Raw genomic sequence first — 19,289 nt, forward strand, 5'->3', positions numbered from 1 at the left:
TGAAGAAGAACACCAGTCGCTTCAAATTTGTGCAGAAATGAGTAAATATGTTTGTAGTTAAAAAATACATGGTAGTGTTTGTCATATGAACCTGATCAGTTTCCATGTGAGAGGTGTAGGACACAGCAGGAATCTTTGTTAAGCTTCTATTTAGCTGGAGCAAAAAGTTACAGGAATAAAGAAAAAAAGTTTCCTGTCAAAATATGACAAAAAAAATATGGCAATATGTTTTAAAGTTTAGTTGGTTAGATTGATTATATGTGTGGGTCTCTGTAAGATCAAAGGGTTAATAGACAGCTGTCACTCATTCAATACAGCTCCAGACCAACAGCAGGAAAATTAATCCTATCACACCAGCTGTTAAATCTGTAAACTACCCCCCGGATCTGGGAAAAACAAAATAGATTCTAAAATCTGGTAAACAGTCTGTAATGGACTTGGGCCAAAATCAATTTCAGAGTTAGTTGTCAGGCATGAATTGATCCGACCTGCAAAGCCAGGGTTCCCCAAGACCAGAAGTAAGACAAGAGGAGGCAATAGTAAGTTTTTCTAGTTCTCACGTCTGAACAACTGAAAACCTGAGATGTGCAGAAATGTATGGACTGAAAACAGTCTTGTAAAATTAATTTGTTTAAAACTTAAAACACAATTGTTGCTAAATCCATAATGGGTGAATATCATTTGATCAATTCATTTGATCATGTCTAAGCTGTATATATTATATACATTACTCCTTATATTATTCCCCTGATACATTTTGAATTGCCCTATGTATATAAATATATATACTGCTCAAAAAAATAAAGGAAACACTTGGAGTTGGAGTATATATATATATATATATATATATATATATATATATATATATATATATATATATATATATATATATATATATATATATATACACACACACACACACACACAAGTAACTTGCCTTTGACTCTGACTGACATCCCATTAGTATTACGACAAAGAGATCGACATAATCCATCGTACAAAATTCTCCTGTTTTATTAATACCAGGTACAAGCATCGATAGATTATAAAAAATGTACTTGTTTATCGTAAGATATTTTAGATGGACATAAACTTAAATATTTGCATACTTATGTATCAGGATGCTTATTGTATATGAAAAACGCATGGAATAAATTAGGCACATGTATCAAAAATGTCTAAAAGGAACCGTAATAAACACATATATTTTTTAGTCTACAATTATCAGATGAGGTAAGGAGAGTTCACAACACTTCACAACTGAAGTTAACCATAAAGTGCTATTTCAGTGTTCCAGTGTCCAAAGAAACCCCGTTTCAGACTGCTTTCATCAAATTCCCACATGTCACGACTGGATTAGTCCGCTGATCTCTCGATCTTAGCGCTCTGTCCGCCCGCACGCAGCCCTGGTGACTCTATTGGGCAACGGGCGACGCCGCCGTCCGTGTCGGCGCTCTCCCGCTGGGACCCCGGCTCTGCGCCGCCCTCGGAGCCCCCCGGGCTGTGCGTCCTCGCGTGTTTGCTGAGGTGGTCGGAGCGCATGAACCGCTTGTGGCACAGAGGACACTCGAAGCGCTTCTCGCCGGTGTGCGTGCGCAGGTGCCGCTGGAGTTCGTCCGAACGGGTGAAGCGCTTCCCGCAGAAGAGCCAGTTGCAGACGAACGGCCGCTCGCCGGTGTGCCAGCGCAGGTGCGCCTTCAGATGGGACGTCTTGCCGTAAACTTTCCCACAGCCCGGGATGTGGCAGCTATGCACGCCCCGCCGCCGTGGACTCAACCCCCCTTGGCCGAGGCTCTCCGCCTCCTGACAGTTCGGACAGTCGCAGGTGGCTCTACCGGAGTATTTGCGCGACGAGGGCCGGGAGGGTGTGGCCAGAGAAACGGTGGGGGTCCCTGTCGTAGGAGGCGCCGCGTTGGTAGACTCCGTGTAGGCAGGTGGCCGGAAGCCGTCAAACAGGTGCTGCGCGCCGGGGAGCTGGTGCTGAGACGCACCGGCGCTGAAGGCAGGGCTGTAGTCGTTACTGTAGCCGCTCAAGGCGCACTGTAACCCGGCGGGGTTCTGCGAGTCCATCCAGCTAGCGCCCATGTCCCACCACACAGCAGACCCGTTGCTGACCTCCCCGGCTGGCTTTAGCCAGGAATCATAAGGGTGCATCCTCTGATAAATCCCTGCTATCCCCTCCATAGAGGGCGCAAATTTTGGCACGAACACGGGACGCTGCGCGGACGCAGAATCGGAAACACTGTAATCTGAGGACGACGCGGCGCTCTGGTACAGCGAAAAATCACTTCCAGGAGAAGAGTTTGGAAGTGCCACTGAGAAGGCGCTGGAGGCCTCCGATGTCAGCCCTGGACCATTTATCCGGGAGATCCCTGACGAAACTGCGATCGCGCTGCTGTTGGCCTGGGAAGTCTTTCTCCAGGGGTGAAAGCCTTTGGTCAGTCCCGGGGCTCCATCTGACAGAGCAGGGGAGCAGGACGGGGTCAGGTCCCCGATTCTACTGCAGGTGGCGGCCAGCATTGCCAGCGGCGTGCTGCCCAACCTCGGTTCCTCCTATAGAGAAAAAAAACAAACGATAAATTAATGAATTAGATATTCTTCCCAGCCTGAAAAGTATTATTCTATTATAACTATTTAAAAGGTGACATATTTTTACTGCAACAGGTAGGTTACACGTTCAGATTACACCAAGCTTTTATAATGTAGTCAACAGATAAATATGTTTAGCAGATGTGTAAGTGATCATGTGTTGACAATATATATTAAGAAGAAAGCTATTACACGCACTAAAAACCTAAAAAAGGATTGAAAAAAAAGATCAAATTTCAGCAAAGACATCGAACTTACGCCTAACAGTGCAGCCATGAACCGAGAGATGATATCGTCTTCTGCAGAATTAATGATTTTGTCTCTGGGCGTGTAGATGTGACTCCTATCTGGATCCAAGCGGTCTGAGGTTTCGTCTCCGTTTCCTTCTCCAGTTGTAGCTCCTCGGCCCTTTTGAAGTGCCGCTGGGAGCTCGCTGGCCAATCAGAAAGCAGCGCGGACCCGTCTCCAAACATCTGTGCGCTAACAGGCTCGAGGTCATCATAAATCTGAAAACACCAACTCTCGCGATGGTGTCCGGCTTCAAAGTAACTTAACAGCACTTAAAAGTAATCACACGCATTCAAAACAAAAAAGTTTTACCTTTACATACATTTCAGATTAATAAGCAGCAGAGGTCAGTATTTCCAGGATCCAACGATTATTATTATTATTATTATTATTATTATTATTATTATTATTATTATTATTATTATTATTATTATTATTATTATTATTATTATGACATATTTATTTAACAAAGCCCAATTAATTATTGTGTAAAATATTTCTTTTGCATAAACAATACAGTTGGGTGCAGCTAGAAAAGCAATCATGTGAATTAAAAAGTATTGCAACCATGAATCACTGGCTTAATGTCCACTTGTAGTCCCAGAACATGTACACACAAAATACAAATAAACTCACAAAAAAAGATTTATTCGTTTATCAAATTTTTAAGACACCAGCAGTGTTTTTGTTAACCACTTTATGGTCTATCTATCACTGATTTAATTGAGTAAACGAAAATTAAACTAGAACAGCAATTTTAACAATAGTTATAACATTTACAAGTGAAACTAAAAAGCAAAAACTATGCAAATAAGCAACAGACATTCATAATAGTATCCAAGCTTTTAGAAGTTTTAAGCTTTATCCAAAGTTTTTATTTTGGTTATTCTTAGGGTAGGATTTGGGGGACGACAAAAGCTGATCAACCAAGCAGGGGTGGACTTTAAACTCAGAGAAAGCAAATTTAATCTACCATCATAGATAATATACTCAGTTTATAAATTATATATGTTCTATGAATAAATATGTTTGTTTTTCAAATAACTCATGCTTGTTATATGTCACATCATAGGTGAAAAAAGTTTTTAAATGTAAACGTTAGAAATCCCTGGAATTTCAATAGAGGTCTCTAAAACCTTTGAAAGCTACTGCATACTATCTGCCCAATTCTTTTTACAAAATAGAATTGTAAAAAGCAAGTTATAGCTGAGTTGTATCTTTTCGTCAAGGTTACACTGTTATTTTTTCAACCTTACAAAAAAAACTTTTTGTGAAAATATGCTTTTATTTATTTTATTGTTATTTAGTTATTCCTGATGTGAGGCCATGCAGAAGTAGAGGCTGATAAATGAGAAGCTGTCCCCATCCTGTCCCGGGGCGTCCTGTCCTGGGGGAGGGAAGGGAGGACCCCACCACTGCCTTCACAATTTCATCTATTTTAACACACAACAAATGTCTTTTAAACAAGAACCCTTACTGTTCCTTTCTCAAGCTTGGATAGTTTGGGGATTCAGTTTGGGCATCCATTGAGGGTTAATGGATAAATGAGTAATTCCATTCTCGAATTGGTCATATGTGATGAAAACGCCAAAACTCCAAAAACACTGGGTAATACCCAGAATGATCTTTCTCTCCATAATATATGAGCAAGGATGATTTTTATTTGGATTTCTAACTAAAGAAAAATCCTTTTGCATTTTTATTTTTACATTCCCCCTTATTTCTTTAGGTCTGTGTCAGCCTGAGTGAAGTTAGTTGGACTCATATTGCATAGATAAGTTGATTACTGTGTATGTAAAGTACAGTTCAGCTTACATGATCAGAAAGCTTATGGTTTATAGAGTCTAAGAGTAAATACTAGGAATAATATTTCACAGTTATTTAAACATAGGATTAGAGAGTGAGGGATGCCTGATTCGTCGATCATTTTGCACAATTTAACGTCAGCAGTTAAGTAGAAGCAGTAATACTACCATATAAATATTGGTTTTATACAATAAATGCCAACGTGGAATTTATTCAGGCATTCTGAAGGTCTTTCTAAGCTTTTCTTGGCAGGGCATTTTATTTCAGTGTGTGTATTTTTTCCCAAGCTTACCTATTAAGCTTTTTTACAATCTTTCAGACTTACAGATTTTTAAACTCAAGCAGTGAACCAGATTTGGGTTTACACATGACAGAGTGTAGCAAAGTATCAATTTTAAATGGAAAATACAGGTCCCTTGTTATTAGTAGTCTGTCATCTTCTTACTTCACTCTAGAAAAACACCACAGATAGCATAGTTGTGATATAAACTAACATTTTAGCATTCAAGATGGGATCTATTAGCTGAAAATGTTATTTATAAAAATTACATTTTCCAGTGAAGCATCTTTGAGGGTGTTAGGGCTCTGGGGATTATTTTCGTCTCCCTGTAATTCTTTTCATTGTTCTTTTTTTCATTCAACTCTTATTGATGCTTCTAGAAAGTCTTGAGAGGGGTCTCAGTATTGATTATTTATGAAGTGGCACACAATGCCATAAAGCTATAACATAATTTCAGAAGCTTTATCCCGCTTTACTCATATGCAGTGGGACCTAGAGTGAGTGGCACGCCATTATGCTCTTCATTTCTTTTGTCCATTTCACCATACAACCACAAAAGCAACAAAGTATCATTGGGCTAAACTGGACTAGATGGTCTTGTCTTGGTGCTACCTTTAAATTTGGATTTTAACTTCTCAAGCACATTGTCAGAAGGACTTGGAAATTTAAAGTGTTTTTAATATGAGAGATTAATCAAGAGATTTGACGAATATATATATATACCAGATTTTTTTAAATTTATAATAAAATAAAGAGATTTGACCGATATAAGTAATTTTGACAAGACTGTAGAAGCTCTATTATCCTGACAAAATGAGAGGCCCCCACACTGGCGTCTGCTGTCCTCCACAGCCCGAGGCATGGCTGTGTGCACAGGTGGAGTTTACAGTAGGCCATCCTCCCTTTAACCTGGTCACCGTCCTCACAAGCCAGCCCAACAGCTGTCCTTCTCTTTTAGAAGCATTCTTTTCCCACACTGAGAGTGTGTGTGAGACTGTGCATGTGTGTGCTTAAAGGGCACCCAATGAAACCCTGTCCAAAGCCTCAACCTGTTCCTTTGGCGATGATAATGACCACATTATCACGCGCCATCGAACGTTGACAAAAAAAGATTGTTGGAAGCTTTCCAATCACTTTGTGGGCGCTGAGACAGAAAGAGTGGGGAGAAAAGAGTGAAATAAAGATCTGGCACTTTTAGGGGAGAGGGGTGGGCGAAGTATTTTATTTCCTCTTGCTACCCCCCCTAATGTCCCAGTCCCTTGGGTTGCTTTTTGTGGCTATCGTGATCAGCTTGTCCCGCTGAGAAAATTAGCAGGAGAATAAGAAGAGTCAAAAGAAAATCTGCTCAGCACAACATAAAAACATATTCAGGGTGGCCAGGTGCTTAGATGATCAGTTTGTGTTTGGGAAAGAATAAGGGAGAAACGGTGCCTTGCTAAAGTATTTACATCCATTAAAGTTTTTCACATGTCATATTGCAACCCCAACATTAATGTATTGTATTGGCCTTTTGAGTGATAGATCAATAAATAGCAAAAAAAACATGGCTGCAAGAAAGTCCATTTACTGTTTGGCCTCTGGTAATAAAGTAAAAAATCTTGGTGTTATTTTTGACCTGTCATTTAAATCCCATATTAAACAGGTTTCCAGAGTTTCCTTTTCTCACCTCCGGAAGATCGCCAAAATTAGAAATATTCTGTCCAGGAGTGATGCTGAAAAATTAGTCCATGCATTTGTTACTTCAAGGCTGGACTATTGTAATTCTTTGCTATCAGGATGTCCACGAAATGCAGTTCCAAGTCTTCAGCTGATCCAAAATGCTGCAGCAAGAGTTCTGATGAAAATCAACAAGCGGGATCATATTTCTCCAATTTTAGCTTCCCTTCATTGGCTTCCTGTTAAATCAAGAATAGAATTTAAAATTCTTCTTCTAATGTATAAAGCCCTTAATAATCAAGCTCCATAATATATCAGAGCTCTGATTACCCCGTATGTTCCTAACAGAGCACTTTGCTCTCAGACTGCAGGTCTGCTGGTGGTTCCTAGAGTCTCTAAAAGTAGAATGGGAGGCAGATCCTTTAGCTATCAGGCTCCTCTCCTGTGGAACCAACTCCCAGTTTTGGTCCGTGAGGCAGACACCCTGTCTACTTTTAAGACTAATCTTAAAACTTTCCTTTTTGACAAAGCTTATAGTTGGAGTGGCTCATACCCTGAGCTATCTCTATAGTTGTGCTGTGATAGGCTTAGGCGGCTGGAGGACATCAGGGTCTAATTTTCTCACTCTATTGAGTTCTACTGTTCTTCAATTATGCATTGTGTGTCGTCATTTCTGCTTAAACTTTCTGTTCTCTCTCTTTTTCTTCATAGTAGGTACACCTGGTCTGGCGTTCTGTTAACTGTGACATCATCCAGAGAAGACAGATCACCCGCTACTACCATATAATGTAGAACAGATTACTGGATCAATGTGTGCTTCTGTCTTCTGTAACCCCCAGTTGGTTGAGGCAGATGACCGTTCATACTGAGCCCGGTTCTGCCGGAGGTTTTACTTCCCGTTTATGGGGAGTTTTTCTTCCCACTGTCGCTTCAGGCTTGCTCAGTATGAGGGATTGCTGCAAAGCCACGGACAATGCAGACGACTCTCCTTGTGGCTCTACACTTCTCCAGGAGTGAATGCTGCTTGTCGGGACTTTGAAGCAATCAACTGGTTCCCTTATACAGGACATTTTTGACCAATCTGTATAATCTGACCCAATCTGTATAATATGATTAAACTTGACTTTGTAAAGTGCCTTGAGATGACATGTTTCATGAATTGGCGCTATATAAATAAAATTGAATTGAATTGAATTGAACTGTTTGCCACACGTGTCATAAACATGCCAAATATGTGTGGAATAAAACGCTGTGGTCACATGACATTTAACTTTCTGGCTTATATGCAGGACCCTATGTTTTTCAGAAGATAATGCACATCAGCTTGAACACACTATACTCACAGTGAATCACGGTGGTAGACCCATCATGCTGTGGCAATGCTTTTCTTTAGGAGGGAGAGGTGAACTGGTCAGAGGTAACCCCTTAAGCCCAGCGGGTTTTAGGAACAATTTCTGCCTGAAATTACATATTTGAAATAAACAAAGTACAGCTCCAAAGTTATAAAGTGTAAATGTAAAAGTTAGTATTTGTGTGAAACAAATTCATTAAATAACATTTTTCAGGTGGAACCACTGAAGCAAATGTTGTGCTGTCTGATTTATAGGTGATTAAACAAAGAAAAAAAATCATCATCTAAATATTTTTTCAAAATAGACACAGCAGAAAACCTGAAAACCCCTTTGCAATTATAGGTAAAGTCTTTATAGATCCACAACTCGATTATAACTGCAACAAATCTGGACTGAATCAGTTGAAGCATATTTGTTCCACAAATATGCTCGTGCCAAATGTGAAAAACACCTCATGAAAAGGATTCTGGTCAAATAAAAGTGCTGATTTTCATTGTAGGACTCCTTCTGTATATGACAAAGTATTTGATCATAAGATTTGCCGCCTGTTATGTAAAAATGTACCATTGTTCACGGCATAATATCAATAAAATGAGGAGAATATCAGCTGAATTGTGCCCTTTTGTCTCAAACAACAACAATTTTATTAGAAAAAGACTTGGCAAAAAACAAAATAAACAACATGAGCAAAACTAAATTATCAACAAAACAAGGATGTGAAAAACTTTCCAATAATTAGCTATTGCAAAATGTGTAAATAAGTGTGCAATAAAAAACTATCAGTAAAATGAACATGAACAAATCCACTGAAAACTTAACCACTAAAAGACTTCAGCAGTAAGTGGTGTCCACTTGAATTTCTTCCCTGCTAAAATCAGTCATTGTGCTTTGGCATTTGTGTTTGAAATAATTGTTCAGATGGAGTTAACCCTAACAAAAAGTTTGAAAAGGCTCAGAGGAGACCATGATTTGGTGGTGCCAATTCTGGGACCAGAAGGATGCCTCGGTGAAAATGTAGACGTCTTTGGCTCAGTGTCTGGTTCACCTGGAGAGTGCCACATGTCCTCACTGTCATCAGTGGGCAGAGGGGTAGCTTGCCTCGCCTGCCTGGGGATTGGCCTGGTTGAACTGCTCTTTTTTCTTGGGACGAAAGCAACTGTGCACTTCATGGGCCTTGGGGCAGTCTGTGGTCAAAGGATGCCACAAGGTGCCATGCAGATACTCCTCATCTTCTGTTGCACTGTTGTCACTGTGGAAACAAAGACATATTTTGAAGATTAGATTAGATTTATCTAAATGGAAGGCTAAAACTAAAGTTGCATCTGACAGTGATTTATAATAAGTGTAGGAATGCAATGCTAATACTGTAATGACATATTTATTTTGGAATCACAATGGTATGCAGAATAGACTTCTCACCTTCAAGTAGAAGAGGAGGCCTCAACCGAAGTGGTTGTATGTACGGTCCTTTCTGTACCATATGGCCCTGCTTCCTCCTTATTGTAATAACATAGAGATAGGTTTGTTCACTGCCAAGTTTTAAATAACGAGATGATAATTTATTTCATAGTGTTCTCCAAAAAAACAGAAAAACAACAAAATAAGTGTTGTAAAACAGCAGTGTATTGGAAAAGTGTAATAACTGTTCCATAAAATGCTCTTAGATCATCCAACATACAGTACAGGTAAATATTCCTTTGATCTGCAGGAGCAGGAAGAGGGGGGTAGTAACTAAACTTTCTGATTACAAGACAATAACTAATTTCTTACAGCTCCAAAAATTGCAAAATAACACAAGACATCACCGGTATAAAACACCAATTGCATTGAGAAAGTGTAAATGATATAAACACTTAGACCATCAAAGGTAACAATTCTATTGTGCTACTGGAGTGGGAGGAGTTAGGAGGAGGAAAGCTAATCACAACGGGATAAATTATTACCTACAGCTCTCCAAAAATAGCAAAAATACCATAAAACAACACCGTTGTAAAATATTACTTGTACTGGAAAGGTATAAAAGATATTACCACTTCATAAACCGGTTTTTAGATCATCCAACCAACAGTAAAAGTGACAGTAGCTTTGTACTGCAGCAGCGGTACACAACATAGGGGGATGGGGCGGAGCATATCTGTGCAGTGAAACCTTTTTGCTGAGAGAGTCAGAAAATTTTGATAGACATTTAAATGACATCTCCTGTGTTTAAAGTGCTGTAAAACCAAAAATATGTATGAAAAAAAACGTGACTTGCATTTAAACTTTAAAGCTTCCTTTTAAGAATGATTTAGAAAATAAGGGACGGTTTTTGACCTAAATTTAAAGCTGGACAAAAAAGAGGCTGCATGGTGGTGTAGCTATTAGCACTATTTTATTACAAGAAGAAGCCCCAGGTTTTCTCCAGGTCCTCCTTTGGTTTCCACCCACCGTCCAAAAACATGCATGTTAGGTTATCTAGTCACTTTAAATTGCAGTTGTTTGACCATTTTCTCTGTGTTGCCCTGTGATGGAACCTGTGATCTTTCCAGTGTACCCCGCCTCTCACCCAGGGGGCACTGGAGGTAGACACCGTCCCTCCCTGGATCTTGCAAGGAACAAGCAGGTATAGAAAATGAAAAACGACAAGTGGTCCAAAATGTCAATCTCACACACAGACCTGTAACTTCATGGTGTAGTTCTGCCAAGGCCCTGTAGGTCTTAGACCCTGTTCAACGCTTCTTTAACAAAAATGGTAAGCTGCTTGAGTGTGAAAACCAGCTTCGGGAGGTACTTCTTGTATATCTAATTTGTCTTTTCATTCCCATAAACCTGTAAGCCTTAAAACAAATTGCTCTTGTTTAACAGTTGAGGGAAGTCGTCCAGGTGATGCTTGTGCCAGGATGTGCCTGAAGCAGCTCCTCCTTTGCTTCCTGTAATTACTGCACTGAGAGGGCTTGTCCGCTGTCTGTCAGCAGACGGCTGATGGACGACTGTGGCAGCGATTGCTCAGATGAAACCGCAAGATTCCCATTCATTTGGAAAGCCAAATAAAGGATCAATGGACCTCTGTGCAGAATATCTGCAAAGTTTCTGTTTTTCTTAGAAGTTTACGCAATTCTGCAATAAAACCAAATTTAGTGCCTCAACACATTTATTTGGGTTCTGCTCACGCAACCACATACATGTAGGGATCACCCAGGACATCTCTCATTCATCTACGAAGACGTCGGGCCAGTTCAATTACAATGCTGAACTGCTTCATTCCCATTCATGTATGCAGCACATCTACCTGTGTACCAGCAGACATACCAAATCGTATAAAGAGAGGTAAAGGTGCGGAGTTAAAACTCTTGTAAATTTAAGCCTGGATGTGAATTCAAACTGCACTTCACCAGCAGCAGCACACACTCATGATTTGGTTGGTGTTGATGGATGCTCTTGATTTGTTAAGTCATACATCACTGAGGTCATTTAAGCTGCCAACACATCTGCTGTCTGCCCTCAGACGGAGAGGAAGAGGTGGAGTGTGGAGCAAGATTTATAAAGGCGGGAAGTGAAATTATGCAGGGCCAGAGAGAATGAGACTGTGATTAGTAAGTGGAGTGGATGAAAAGCTCTCATACAATTTCTGACACACACACACACAAACACACGCTTGCTACAGAGTGGTATCTTTTATAAGAGCATTTTCACCAAAGCTGCTTACTTTATGAGGTTGATGTCTGTAAGCATATGTGTGGGGGCTGATTGCTGATCAGTTGTCTTTATTCACTAATGCGCCATCCTTTTGTACATTGCATCAATTCCCTTATTGGCCTGGCACTACTGTTTCCTCCAATATGACCTCAGTTCAAGGGGGTTGGGGAAAGAGAATTACTCTTATGCAAATAAAATAGCTGAAATCCCTGAGATGCATTAAAATTGTTCCAATAACCCGCAAAGGAAAATTACCAAAAAGTGATTGCATTTCAAAAGTTCACAATCAAAGACAGAATGTCACTGGCGGTAGTATGATGTTCTGGGGCTTTATTCAAGGCCTGGATGACTTGCTGTAAGTGAAGGAACCACAATTTCTTCTCTGTAGCAGAAAATCCTAAAAAGAAAAAAAGAAAGTTTCCTGGCGTCAGTTTGTGATTTTAAGCTTAACTGTGCTTGGTTTATGCTGACTGAAAAGAATCCAGAGTACATCAGCACTAATCCAGCTCTGAAGCGTTGAAAAAAAGAATATCATGGAGAGGCCTAGTCAATGTTTAGATTTAAATCTGACTTCAATGGTGGGGCAGGGCCTTAAACAGTCCATGCATGGTTGAAAACCCTTTAATATTGCTGAATTTAAATAATTCTGCAGTTGCCAGTTATTGTAAACACTTAACGGTAGTTGTTGCTAAGTTAAGTTATAAACTCATTCAGGTAGGATCAATGACATGTTTGAACATTGATTTTCAAGGAATGCATATCTGGGTATGATTAATGTCGAGACTTTGTCTGTGCCATTTGAAAGCATGAATTTGCCTTAATCCTGATCATTTCATTGTAACACTTTTACATTTAGTATCGTTGTCATTCAAGTCTCAATTTTCTGTAAGGATTATCCTTTGTCTGGCATCCCCATCGTATCATGCTGCCACTGCCAGTTAGTTTTTCACCTCACTTAACAATTTTCTAAAATGTAGTAATTTGCCAAAACGGGAAATGAAGGCTTTTACAAGGGAGCTGTATACATATGTTTTTGAACTGTTTGTAAAAAGTTGTAATTGAGTGATTGATACAATAACAATAAACTAAATGAAAAGGGTCTTGCAAACACTAGCTTTCATGCCGAAATCACGACATCTAGACTAAATGGTCTTATATTTACTGCTCTGTTTTAATTATATATGCATGTACTGGTTATGGGGACAACTACATGCAAAATCTCCAAATAAGAACTGTTATTATGACATTTGCAAAAGCAAAAGATCCCCAGACACACACCTGCTACCCTAATCAACACCATTTTGAAAAACATGCTAACTCAAATAGATTGATATGCTAGATGTTGATTATATAATATTATATTATAAACACAGAAAGGCCTAGAAAACAAATGTATTCAGAAAACAAACCAGGGGCACGGTGATGGTGCAGGGGGTAGCAGGTCCTTGATGCGGACGTCCCAGGTTTGTCTCCTGGACTAGGGACCTTTGCCACATGTCTTCCCCCTCTCTCTTAACTCCATTTCCTGTATGTCCGCTTTGGAATAAAGGATACTAGTGCCTCAAAAAAGAAAAAAACTTTCATAAAACATACCAAAAAAAAGAGAAGTCAAAAAAGACAGAGCATATTAACTACCATGCGTTTGATGTCGAATTTTTATTTTTTTTACTTAAAAAATTTTCGTAATACTTTTGGTAAGCTACAAACCCTGCCATTTTCAACTCCAACCACAGACGACAACCAACTCCTCTAAACCCACATTCAGGCTAACTTGTACTGATTCATGCTACCTGATTGAACCTTCTTGCGCCGTGATCTCGGCTCTCTACACTAATAACACCATTCATCCCTCTTTGGCTCCACGCACACAGCCCCACACAGCTTTCAGAAGAAGAGATTAATTTACTGCTGTTCATTTTTCAGGGTTTTTGTGTCTTCTCTGTGCTTAATGTAAGTGCATCCACTGATTGATGCCTAGAAGCCCAGGATCATAATCATACACTTCCAGGCATCATTTTTCACTTTCAGAACTGACGAATGGACTTGGTGCACAGCTCAGTGCTACTTCTGTGGTGCTGGGTCCAGGTCTACCTGCGAGTGTGTACATCCTGGGTTGGCATTGTGAGCTGCTGGCCATCAGGGTATCTCTTTGAGCCAAGCCGTGACTAAATAAACCACTCTGATAAAAAGCAATAGAAACAACTGGGGTTTTTGTGATTCCTCAGGTAAACAACTTGGTCATTGACTTATAAAACATGGCTCTCTCTGTTTTGATGCTTATTATTATAATTATCAATTATTATTATTAGTAGTAGTAGTAGTAGTAGTAATAGTAGTAATCAAGGTTGGTAAGTGTTGATTGTAACAGTGCTGTTTGTTTGGGACTCAGAGCAGCTGTTTATGTTTCCTTCGTTTCGGTGCAGCATTGTCACAGCTAACATTTTAGTAAGCGATTCGCCCAATGAAATAGGAGAATAGCAGACACAAGCTTCCCAAAGTAACGATTCGAGCATTTTTTGAAACAATTTTGAGTGCTAGCAAAGCTAGCGCTACAAGTGTTACGGTTGCTTAATACTTCAGCTGTAGCTTATTTAGAACTGTATGTTGTATAGCGTACAGATTTGCTAATATGATCATTATTTTTTTATATATATATTTTTTTTTATAAAAGTTTCAGTCCTGTATCTCTATTTTCTATAGCTATGTCAAGCCTACATTTTTGGGCTGTTGAAGACAGGAAGAAAATACCAAAAAAAAAACAGCAATATAGAGGATCTTACTAAATTCTCAAAAATTAAGCATCAGAGGTATTAAACTAGTCTTCTTTTATACTGAATGCTGTATCCTTCTGTTTTGGCTTAGATAGTTATCAGCTGCCAGAGAAAAATTAAAAGCTCAAGTCTTTGCTGCCCGGGACATATAGCCTTTGTAACTTCTCACACAGGCACTCTCGCGGGTAAACGCACAGTTTACACTATGTCCCTTGTTAACAACTGCTCCTCCCTCTCATCGCGTTTCACCTCTTCACAATAGCTGCCCTAAAATGAAGGGGATGGGGGCGCAGAGGAGGTGAGGGGGTTAAGAAAAGCACAGAGACATGGGTCAGTGTTAAATTGACTGGAAAAAAGCCTCTAGCATTTTCATGCTAATTGCCCGTGCAACAAATTGTTAATTTATACCACAAAGAAATGCAAAACACCCCGAGATTTGTCTGAAAACGAGTGCATTTTTTTTTTTTGCGCTTGTGATGACCAAGTGTCCAAACAGACCAATAAGCATGCCCAGCTTTGCAGGATTATCAAACAGGCAGGTTCACTGAGGGCATCAAAACGCATTTGGTCAGTGTGCGTCCTCTAGTCACCTTGAAGCTCTGTTTTTCTCTGACTAACGTGCAAATACCAGCACAATTTCGTAGACCAGGCGGGTTCAGGTGGTTTCTGAGATGATTTCATGGTTACTGTTTTTTTGTTCTTTTATGGTTCCTGTCAAACATGAAACGTTTCTTTTCCTGGCTAACCACACACACACACACACATGCGCTGCCTCTGGGCCGTCATTGACATACACAGACAGTCAGGAACAAGAGGTTGGCGTCAGCTCTACCGGGTCTGCAGGTCATGTCTTGTCTTGCCTGAACTACACACTCCTATGCGCGCGCACACACACACACATACACACATTTACACAGTTATCTTGAATCTTTATAGTGTGCTGCACCCTCCACTTAGTGCTGGCAGTAAAGGTCTTCCTCTGCTTCATACAAGAGTGCCATCTTCAAAGAGGTACATGCACGCACGGGCCAACACACACCTAAGATCCATGCAGACTTCCAAGCGGACTTAATCATTTCGCATTTAGCTTCAAAGAGACTGTTTGAACACGAACTTGCTCGCAGTCTGAGAGCAGCGCAGCAGGGGTCCTGTCCTCTTTAGCAGTCTTTTGGTTCATCTTAATTCTGTGTCTTTGAGTTTAGATCTTAGAGCTCTGGGTTTGGTTGTTTGTACAAAAGCCCTGAGCCCATAGAGGACTCCATGGAAGAAATACAGCTACATGTTACCCTAAAAATAGGCCTTTTACTATCTAATTCTCATACTTTCAGCTACATTCAAACTGAAGCTGAGATGAAAAATTGAATCACAGTTCATCCCCCGGTTCAAGGTGCTCCCCCTGCCTTTAACACATGGAGGCAACCTGTCGGACAACGCCTTTTCCCATCCTCGTGACCTGTGACCTCTCGGTGTCATTTAAGCCTGCAGGTGGAGCACAGGTTCCCTCGGTACCCTCCCTTAATAGTTCTGTTTAGTGTCATTCTTGAGTCTGTGCAAAAAAGGTGTAAAAGGAAACAGTTTGACCTGGAAGTTGCTGATAAGAAACGCACACGGATGTAAACAGCTCAGTAGATGAATGAAGGTATGGCACTGAGAGGATGGGAGTAAATTACTCAGCAATGTGTCGCCAGCAGACACATTCTGTACATTCTGCTCGTTCACACTGTTTCTTTGAAGGCTCATCATGAACAGCAGGGCTTTTAATTACAGACCGTGCAGGCCTCTTGGTTAATGTCTAAGTGTCGACGGCAGGGCGGCTTCGGGACATAACTTGCTGCCGATGACGAGGATTTTGCCAAAAATATCAAGAGGCCACTCAAACAACCTTTGAATGTTGTTTGAGTTCAGTGGGAATCAGAGAGGTGTCACTAAAGATTGACTGATTAGCAACATCATATAAGTGCAGTTCAGATAAACGCTCTGGAACTTTCAGATCAGAAAGCAAAGTAAACGATAAATGCTTTCCAAAATGTTTTGCAAATAAAAAACTGAAAAGTGAGGTGTGCATATTTACTCAGTCCCCTGCATCTTTACTTGAAGAACACACTCTGCACACAATCAGATTTTAGTCAGAATGGATAAGAGCATCTGAGAACAACGCTTTTGTAGTTTTGCTGTGGATTGCTGATTTGTTTGAGGTCTGGACTTTGACTAAGCCACTCAAACACATGGATATGCTGTGGAAAGTGACCTTCCACCCCAGTCCCATGTTTCCTGTAGCCTCCAAAGGTTTTTCTTCAAGGATTGCCCTGTTTGAAGTATCACATCATTTTCCCTGCTTCCACACAGCATAGCTCCACCAGCAGCATGGTGTTCAGGATGATGTGCAGTGATAATTATATTTTTGCAACATATAGTGTTCTGAATGTTGGCCAAAAAGTTTCAATTTGGAATCATCAAACCAGAACATCTTCTTATAAGTTTTTTTTCTGGCCCACACAAGCCTTGTAGTGAAGTGCAAACTGGATTGTTTTCAACAATGGCTCTTGTTGACACCCATCCACAAAGGTTAAAATGAAAGAGTCAGAGTTGAGGAATGACGGATGACATTTAACACAAAGCAATCCTGAAAGAAAACCTGTAAGAGGCCACTATACAAAGTTTAGACTGGAGCCGAAGTTCTCTTTCGGACAGGACATTGACCACGAGCATACAGCCAGAACTGCAAGGCAAAAGATCAAAGCATGCTATTGTGTTAGTCATTCAAAGTCATTCAAAATTCAGAATAAAATACAATTAAGAATTTGTGGCTAGATTTGCTAATTCCTGTTTACAGGTGGTCTCAATTCAATCTGACTGAGCTGGACCGATTTCACAAAGCAGAATGAGTGAACATTTGAGTTGGCACATCTAGAAGAGAGGTAAAACAAAAGATTTATAGCTGTCACTCCAGCATCACAATTATGTGTTTCTCTGTGCACTGGTCTATAAAATAAAATCCCAATAAAATCCATAAAAGGTTTTAGCTGCAACATCAAAAAATCCTGAAAAACGTTTAAAGGGTATGGGGACTTTTGCAAGCTACACAATTAATTAATATAATTAATGTTTAGCAAATAACTATCAATTGTAAACCTCAAGAGAATACCAAAACATGCAGTTTGTTGTACAAACAGAGTTCAGGATGGGTGCCGTGCAAAAGTATTTATCCCCTCATCATTGACTTTGTTTTATTGTCTCACATCCTGGATTTGAAATAGATAGTTTGCAGTATTTCATATACGAACATGCGTACAACTTTGAAGATTTTTTATTTATGTCAGGGTTGAGTTTTGTTTCTTGTTGTCTGAGTTCAGTTCCTCTCACGTTGCTTACCCTCCAGTAATCAGTTACACCTGTTAGGTCTGCAATCAGACAGAATCCACTCCACCTGTTAGTTTCTCTACCTTCAGTTTCTCGCTGGTTCGTCTTCACTCATCCTTCAATCACCTGATGTTCAGAAAGAGATTCTTCCCACGTCTTCCTGGATGTCACCTTCTGTTCCTCGTTTGGCTCCCGAGTCCTCCGTATCTGCCCGCTCCCTCCAGCATCAAGTAAGTCCATCTTCCTCTGTTGGACTAATCCTGTCTCCCCTGTGCCAGGATTCTCAGCCTGCTCTGGGGGTACCCGTTTCTACGGCGCAGCAACCGCAGCGTCCCAGCAACCTCCAGCAGTTCAGTCCTTCCTGTCATCCTAGCAATAAACATAACTGAACTGTGCTCCGTGTGTGTGGTCTGAGTTCGGGTTCACCGTGACAAAAACATGACAATTTATACATTTTTTCCTATATTGTAAAGCAAACAAAAATAGGACTAAATAACAGAAAACTTCATTGTGCATAAATGTTCACCTCCCTTAATGCCCGTACTTTGTAGAACAACTCTTTGCAGCAATTCCAGCTACAAGTTTATTTGGATGGGTCTCTATGAGCTTACCACATCTTGTCTTTGGGGTTTCTGCTCATTCCTCAAGACTAAACCGCTCCAGCTCCTTCAGGTTGGATGTTTTTGTACTGCTGAACAGTGATTCCAAGTTTAACCACAGATTATCAGTTGAATTTAGATCTGGACTTTGACTAGACCATTCCAACACATTTAAATGTTTCCCCTTAAACCACTCTAGTGTTGCTTTAGCAGTCTGCTTCAGGTCATTGTCCTGCTGGAAGGTGAACCTCCGCCCCAGTCTCAAATCACAGGCAGACTAACAGGTTCTGCTCAAGAGTATCTCTGTATTTAGCACCATCCATCTTTCCCTTGGTTTGGACCAGTTTCCCAGTCCCTGCTGTTGAAAAACCTCCCCACAGCATGATGCTGCCACCACCATGTTTCACTGGTGGGGATGGTGTTCCTGTGTTGGGTTTGTGCCAGACGTAGAGTTTTCCTTGGTGGCCGGAAAGTAACATTTTAGTCTCATCTGACCAGAGCACCTTCCACTGTACATTTATGGAGTCACCCACGTGCCTTTTGGCAAACACAAAAATAGTCTTCTTATTTTTAACATTAAGTAATGCCTTTTATTTATGACCACTCTTCCATAAAGCCCAGCTCAATGGAGTGTACGGCTTATTGTGGTCCTATGGACAGATCATCCAGTCTCTGCTGCGAAGCTCTGCAGCTCCTTCAGGGTTACCTTTGGTCTCTGTGCCTCTGATTAATGCCCTCGTTGACCGGTCAGTGAGTTCTGGTGGGTGACCCTCTCTTGGCAGCCTTGTTGTGGTACCATTTGCTTTTCATTTGAAGATGAAGGATTTGTTCCAAGGAAACATCCAAGATTTGGAAGCCCACCTTTATCCCAATGTTAGGACGTTTGAAGGTACGGGGCTGAACCATAACTTTT

The 19,289-nt window shown here is 40.5% G+C and overlaps 1 protein-coding gene across 1 annotated transcript; it reads right to left on the reverse strand.

The window, feature by feature from the left end:
* Window positions 1–991: 991 nt before the first annotated feature.
* sp8a (sp8 transcription factor a) lies at window positions 992–2,987 on the reverse strand. Its single transcript, XM_012860058.3, has 2 exons — window positions 2,848–2,987; window positions 992–2,553 (listed from the first exon to the last, which is right to left on the reverse strand). Exons 1-2 carry the CDS (start codon window positions 2,863–2,865, stop codon window positions 1,357–1,359), a joined length of 1,215 nt encoding a protein of 404 aa, XP_012715512.2. The 5' UTR covers window positions 2,866–2,987; the 3' UTR covers window positions 992–1,356.
* Window positions 2,988–19,289: the final 16,302 nt, after the last annotated feature.

The sequence above is a fragment of the Fundulus heteroclitus genome, chromosome 13 (assembly GCF_011125445.2).
Source record: "Fundulus heteroclitus isolate FHET01 chromosome 13, MU-UCD_Fhet_4.1, whole genome shotgun sequence".
NCBI lineage: Eukaryota > Metazoa > Chordata > Actinopteri > Cyprinodontiformes > Fundulidae > Fundulus > Fundulus heteroclitus.